Source organism: Manis javanica, chromosome 4 (genome assembly GCF_040802235.1).
Source record: "Manis javanica isolate MJ-LG chromosome 4, MJ_LKY, whole genome shotgun sequence".
Classification (NCBI taxonomy): Eukaryota; Metazoa; Chordata; class Mammalia; order Pholidota; family Manidae; genus Manis; species Manis javanica.
Window position 1 is genome coordinate 132944539 of NC_133159.1, and position 7662 is coordinate 132952200.

General features: G+C 38.2%; 1 protein-coding gene across 1 annotated transcript; it reads left to right on the forward strand.

Annotated features, from left to right (window-relative positions):
• Positions 1–2061: 2061 nt before the first annotated feature.
• On the forward strand, positions 2062–3018 carry LOC108387890 (olfactory receptor 3A1-like). Its single transcript, XM_037022844.2, has one exon. The coding sequence runs from the start codon at positions 2071–2073 to the stop codon at positions 3016–3018; it is 948 nt and encodes a 315-aa protein (XP_036878739.1). The 5' UTR covers positions 2062–2070.
• Positions 3019–7662: the final 4644 nt, after the last annotated feature.

A 7662-nucleotide genomic window follows, 5' to 3' on the forward strand; every position in this document is an offset into this window, starting at 1 on the left:
CCACTTGTGCTCTCCCGGGTCTCTTGTGACCAGGTTGCAGGAAAAAGGGACCCCACCCAACCTCTCCTGTGCGGATATGCCCTCCCTGGCCCCTGTAGTTACCTATTGATATGGAGATGTAGTTCTCTCCACCCCTTGGAAATACGTATTGATATGGAGATGTACTAAGGCCAAGCGAGAGATTCTGGAAATATTGCAATTTTACCCACAAACACAATGGGGCAAATGTTATTTTATTACTTCATAGAGCAGTGAGGCAAACTGGGATGCAGTGTTGCATCCTAAACCTTTATTTAATCTGCTAGGTAGCCACACCTTGAACCTGCTGGAAACATGACAAGAGAGGAGAAGCCTTTTAGCTACTATCGCTAGCCTTTATAAATATCTCTGTAATCTGGAGGAAACAGAACATTAAAATGTATATTTACCATTATAAAATTAATTTCATTCATTGTAGATCACTTGAAGAGTGGGCAAAAGGGAATTAAAAATCTCCCATATTCCTACCAATCAATGGAACTGCACGATGTTTATTTGGGGATCATTTTTTAGGTATCTGCCTGTGTGAGTCAGGTATAATATAATATAAAGCAGTCAGTCTGATTTACTCTTAATCTTGTACAATAAGATGTCACCTCATAACTTGGACTTTGGGTGTTAAAGCTGATTCTTATTGGCATATAAGGAAACTTACATGTGTATAATTATTTATCTGATTTGCTAATAATTCTAAGAGTTTTCCAGGGTTTTTTTTTTCCTCTTTGGGTTTTCTATTTCAACAACTTTATTGTCTCCAATTTACTATTTTCTTAATTTCTATTATTTAAGCATTTTATTTCTCTTTGCTCACAGCTTTCAGAATGATGGGAAATAGTTCAGAGAACTAACGCCATTCCTTTCCTTACTCCTGATTTTAATAGAAATATCGCTACTATGTCACCATTATGAATGATATAGATTTGCAGTGGATATGCCGTCACATTAAAGTGGTGTCCTTCCATTTCAAATAACAACTAGTCCTTATTTTTCTTTTCTTTTTTCTCTCCATCAGGAGTGCATGTTGACAGTTATGAATTGCCTCTTAGAAACTTTTCCTCCTTTTTAAGCCAACTAATATGCTATTGCATAATAGTAGATTTGCCAACATTAAATCATTCTCTCCTAAAAAACTCTATTACATAGTGGTGGATTTCATTTATTGTACTTTGGAATTTTGCATACATATTATGAAATAAGGATAGGGTAGAAAACTCATTTTTTTTGCTATCATTATTATATTTTAGTCTCAGGATTTGCTAGCTTAAACAATGAAATAGAAGGCTTTCATTTTTTTCTAAACCGAGGAAAATTTATATTACATCATAATTATATTTACATTGGTCATTTAAAATAGTCTGTATAAGAAGTATATGAGCCTGGGGTCTACACATGGGGGTTAATTATTGACTATTTATTTCATTTTTTAAAAAACTAGTTGGATTACTTGGTTTGGGGACTGTTCTTGAATTGATTATTCAAATTCAGCAGCAGAAAGTATTCTAAGGTTATTTGAATTATTTTTGATCTGTAGTTATAGTGTCTTTTCAGTCATTAATTTTGTGTATTTTTACATTTTTCTTGCTTAGGTATTTGCCACATATTTGTTCTTTGTAATAATATGGACTTATGATTTCTGTGTAATAAAAAGGACTTATGATCAAATGCTTCTGTTTTACCATCTATTCACTTTTACTTTTAGCATTATTTTTCCCCAATTTTCCTCATACAGGATGTTGGTAGAATGACCTCATTCCTAGATTCTAGGGAACAAAGGAAGAAAGGTAACTTTCACAAGGAGAGGAGGAGTCTAAGGTAGTTGTGGCCTCAGGTGACTCACCAGGAAACTGAGGTAAAGACAGAGAGAGGGTTAATGAGCGAGGTGTGGCCTGGGGAGCAGGAAAATACCCACTAGGACACTTGGGCATTTACCCTGGGCCTTGGCATTTGAAAGTGAGTCATGTATTTTTATTGAATAACTAAATTGGGAACACACATCTCTTCCACTATGGGATGTCTTCTTTACAGAGACACATGGATCCAGGTTCCAGGGCCAATGGAACAGCCATTTCTGAGTTCATCCTGCTGGGCTTGGTGGAGACACCAGGGCTGCGCCCAACTGTCTTTGTACTCTTCCTCTTTGCCTATCTGCTCACAGTCGGGGGCAACCTCAGCATCCTGGCAGCCATCCTGGTGGAGCCCAGGCTCCACACCCCCATGTACTTCTTCCTGGGGAACCTGTCAGCCCTGGACATTGGCTGCATCACCGTCACGGTCCCCTCAATGTTGGGTCGCCTCCTGTCCCACAAGCGGACAGTTCCATACGGAGCCTGCCTCACACAGCTCTTCTTCTTCCACCTCCTGGCAGGGGTGGACTGCTTCCTGCTGACAGCCATGGCCTATGACCGATTCCTGGCCATCTGCCGGCCCCTCACCTACAGCACCCGCATGAGCCAGATGGTCCAGAGGATATTGGTGGCTGTGTCCTGGGCTTGTGCCTTCACCAATGCACTGACCCACACTGTAGCCATATCCACACTCAACTTCTGTGGTCCCAGTGTGATCAATCATTTCTACTGCGACCTGCCCCAGCTCTTCCAGCTCTCCTGCTCCAGCACCCAGGTCAATGAGCTGCTGCTGTTTGGTCTGGGTATCCTCATGGCAGGTGCACCTGTGATTCTCATTGTCACCTCCTATATCCATGTGGCAGCTGCGGTCCTGCGCATCCGCTCTGCTGAGGGCAGGAAGAAAGCCTTCTCCACGTGTGGCTCCCACCTCACGGTGGTAGGCATCTTCTATGGGACGGGCGTCTTCAGCTACATGCGGCTGGGCTCAGTGGAGGCTTCAGACAAGGACAAGGGGATTGGCATCCTCAACACCGTCGTCAGCCCCATGCTGAACCCGCTCATCTACAGCCTCCGGAACCCTGACGTGCAGGGTGCCCTGCGGCGGGTGCTCACGGGGAGGCGAGCCCTTGTATGAGTGTCTCAGGAGAGCGGAATCATACCAAGTGGCTCACGTCTCTCCTAGATTGTTGAGCAAGATGGCTTTTGTTAGGAAGTGTGACTTCAAGGAGGCTTTACCTGAAAATGGATGTGTAGGTTCTGTAGCCAAAACTCTTGACTAGTTGTCATTTGGTCCTAGGTATTTTTCCCATTCCAACTGGAGGTAGAATGCAGATGGCTCCATATCCTGGGAAATTCACAGTCCTACAGGCAGGACCTTTGTTTGTTTTCTGCTGGAGTCCCAAAAAATACACCAGCAAAGATTCTCCCCAAATTGGAATGTGGAAAGTCACAGGCTGGTGCCATGTATCAGCACCTCCTCCTGCCAGGCTTCCCCTGAAATGGCTTCCCCAACCTGCTTTCACACCAGGGTCCCAGCAAGGCTCCTGACGTAGTGCAGATGATTTGAAGCACTGATTTTCAGTACCTTGACCACATCACAAAACCCTAGGGTATTTAACAGTGGAGAATTTTTATTTATTTGGGGATTTCTCATTTTTTTCTAAAATGGTAATGTCAATTGGTTTAAATTTTTCATTAGAAAAATGTTTATAAAAATGAAAACAAGACAAAATTTTACCAGTGGCAAATTAAAGTCAAAATTCTCGCCCTCCTTGCCCTCACTTTTCACAATTCTACTTTCCAGAAGAAGTCACTATTAAGAATTGGGTGCTTACCCTGGTAGTTTTTTATACATATATAAACATGTTTGTATAAATTTATGTCAGTATAAACATGTTTATTAATATGTCATATCAATAGGAGCATGTTGTGTCATGTTTCATCTTTACACATTACATGATATAGATTTTTTTACCTGTCAAATGTCTAAAAGCTTGCCTTGTCCATTTTAATGACTGTTTAGTGTTAATTTATGAGCTAACCATAATTTGCTTAACCATATTCCTTTTGAAGGCATTTAAATCATTTCTAGATTTACTGCAACTATGATCAATAATGTAAAGAATTCTTTAGACACGTACTTCTATTAACCTACAAGCATTCTATAAATTCTAATTAGATTCCTAAGTTGAACAAAATAAGTATTTAGATTTTTGATATATACATTTCTCCCTTACCCTACAAAATTTTTCATTATTTTATGATTCTCATGGTGAGTAGAACTGTTTATTCCTCTAAACTTTCACAAATATTTATAAAAGTGGCTATTATAAATAAATGCTTCTAATTTTTTACAATGTAATGGTGGAAAATTACCAATTATCATTTTAATATGCATTTTTTTGATGTCGACATAATGTTAGATATATTATCGAGTGTTTATTATCCACAATGTGGACCAAACTGTGTCCAATGAAAATTCATGTTCAAGCCCCTAAGCCCCAATGTGACTGTATCTAGAATAGAGCCTGTAGAAATTAGATTACTTAGGAAGTTCTAATGAGGCATTTTAGGAGGTAATTAAGGTTAAATTAGGGTGGGACCTCAAAACCAAAGACATGCACAGACTAAAAGTCAAGGGATGAAAAAAGATATTTCATGCAAACAACAGGGAGAAAAAAACAGGTGTTACAGTACTAGTATCAGACAAAATAGATTTCAAAACAAAGAAAGTAACAAGAGATAAAGAAGGACATTACATAATGATAAAGGCGTCAGTTCAACAAGAGGATATAACCATTATAAATATACGAACCCAACACAGGAGCACCAGCATATATGAAACAAATACTAAAAGAACTAAAGGACAAAATAGAATGCAATGCATTCATTTTAGGAGACTTCAACACTCTACTCACTCCAAAGGATAGATCCACGGAACAGAAAATAAGTAAGGACACGGAGGCACTGAACAGCACACTAGAACAGATGGACCTAATAGACATCTATAGAACTCTAAATACAAAATCAGCAGGATACACGTTCTTCTCAAGTGCACATGGGACATTCTCCAGAATAGACCACATACTAGGCCACACAAAGAGCTTCAGTAAATTCCAAAAGATTGAAATCCTACCAGCCAACTTTTCAGACCACAAAGGTATAAAACTAGAAATAAATTGTGCAAAGAAAACAAAAAGGCTCACAAACACATGGAGGCTTAACAACATGTTCCTAAATAATCAATAGATCAATGAACAAATTAAAATAGAGATCAAGGAATATATAGAAACAAATGACAACAACAACACAAAGCCCCAACTTCTGTGGGATGCAGCAAAAGCAGTCTTAAGAGGAAAGTATATAGCAATCCAGGCATATTTAAAGAAGGAAGAACAAACCCAAATGAATAGTCTAATGTCACAATTATTGAAATTGGAAAAAGAAGAATAAATGAGGCCTAAAGTCAGCAGAAGGAGGGACATAATAAAGATCAGAGAAGAAAGAAACAAAATTGAGAAGAATAAAACAATAGAAAAAAATCAATGAAACCAAGAGCTGGTTCTTTGAGAATAAAAAAATATATAAGCCTATAGCCAAACTTATTAAGAGAAAAAGAGAATCAACACACATTAACAGAATAAAAAACGAGAAACAAAAAATCACGACAGACTCCACAGAAATACAAAGAATTACTAGAGAATACTATGAAAACCTATATGCTAACAACCTGGAAAACCTAGAAGAAATGGACAATTTCCTAGAAAAATACAACCTTCCAAGACTGACCGAGGAAGAAACACAAAATTTAAACAAACCAATTACGAGCAAAGAAATTGAAACGGTAATCAAAAAACTACCCAAGAACAAAACCCCCGGGCCAGATGGATTTTCCTCGGAATTTTATCAGACATACAGAGAAGACATAATACCCATTCTCCTTAAAGTTTTCCAAAAAATAGAATTTCCCTCCCAAATTCATTCTATGAAGCCAACATCATCCTAATACCAAAACCAGGCAAAGACGCCACCAAAAAAGAAAATTACAGACCAATATCCCTGATGAATGTAGATGCAAAAATACTCAACAAAATATTAGCAAACAGAATTCAAAAATATATCAAAAGGATCATACACCACGACCAAGTGGGATTCATCCAGGGATGCAAGGATGGTATAACATTCAAAACCAATGTAAAGGCCATATATGATAAACCCACAGCCAACATCATACTGAACAGTGAGAAGCTGAAAGCATTTCCTCTGAGATCGGGAACAAGACAGGGATGCCCACTCTCCCCACTGTTATTTAACATAGTACTGGAGGTCCTAGCCATGGCAATTAGACAAAACAAAGAAATACAAGGAATCCAGATTGGTAAAGAAGAAGTTAAACTGTCACTATTTGCAGATGACATGATATTCTACATAAAAAACCCTAAAGATTCCACTCCAAAATTACTAAAACTGATATCAGAATACAGCAAAGTTGCAGGATACAAAATTAAGACAGAGAAATCTGTGGCTTTCCTATACACTAACAATGAACCAATAGAAAGAGAAATCAGGAAAACAATTCCATTCACAATTGTATCAAAAAGAATAAAACACCTAGGAATAAACTTAACCAAAGAAGTGAAAGACCTATACCCTGAAAAACTATGAGATACTCTTAAGAGAAATTAAAGAGGACGCTAACAAATGGAAACTCATCCCATGCTCTTGGCTAGGAAGAATTAATATCGTCAAAATGGCCATCCTGCCCAAAGCAATATACAGATTTGTTGCAATCCCTATCAAATTGCCAACAACATTCTTCAACGAACTGGAACAAACAGTTAAAAAATTCATATGGAAACACCAAAGACCCCGAATAGCCAAAGCAATCCTGAGAAGGAAGAATAAAGTGGCTGGTTTGCATGAACTCTCTATTCTTGTGTTACTATAATACTGAAATAGTAGTTTTCCTCTTTTACCCAAGAATTATTTAGGAAAGTATATTTAAATTCGTTGTGGATTTTATTTTATTGTGGATTATTTATTTATTCATTTATTCTGCTATTATTTATAAATTTTTATATGTAGTACTTTTATAGTTTTATGCTGAGAAAAATTTCACTGAATGATGGGAAGCCTCAGCATTCTTATGACATCCTTACATCGACAATGCAAGCCTAACACTGGAGGGTCAGTTTCCTGGAAGACCACCAAGTCAAGGCTGTAATTCTCTGCAGTGAGAGTAAATAGCTGATATAACGGGCGAGCCAGACGTTATCCTGGATGGAGCATCTGGACACCCACCTGAGTGCTATGGACTGGCCTACTGAGACGCACAGGCTACTACTGATTCCTTAGGCTTAGTCCCTGGAACTTGGGCCATGTCATATTTGAAGCAGTATTTATCACAAAGAACAGAAGCTAAAAGTATCTTGTTTGGTGGCAAAGGGTTAACTGGAAACAGGTAAGAAAGTAAATCACACAGCATAATTGTTGAGATCATGTACGTTGGAATTAGACAAATGCAAGTTTGAACCTCAATACCTCAAAGTCCCAGCTATGTTGCCTTAGGCAAATGACTGAATCACTTTGAACCTCAGTTTATTTGTCTGTAAAATGAGAATAGTAAAGGTATCTACCTCACAGGATTGTTGCACAGGTTGATTGGGATTTAGTGTGTATAAAGTGCATGGAATATTGTCACATACATAATAAGCACACCATAAATGTTATCCACTTGTACTGTGTTAGTAACAATCTTGCTGGTCTTCTACTAAAAACG

Excerpts from the sequence above, each read along its gene's own strand:
- LOC108387890 (XM_037022844.2), top strand. The coding sequence starts at position 2,071 with ATGGATCCAGGTTCCAGGGCCAATGGAACAGCCATTTCTGAGTTCATC.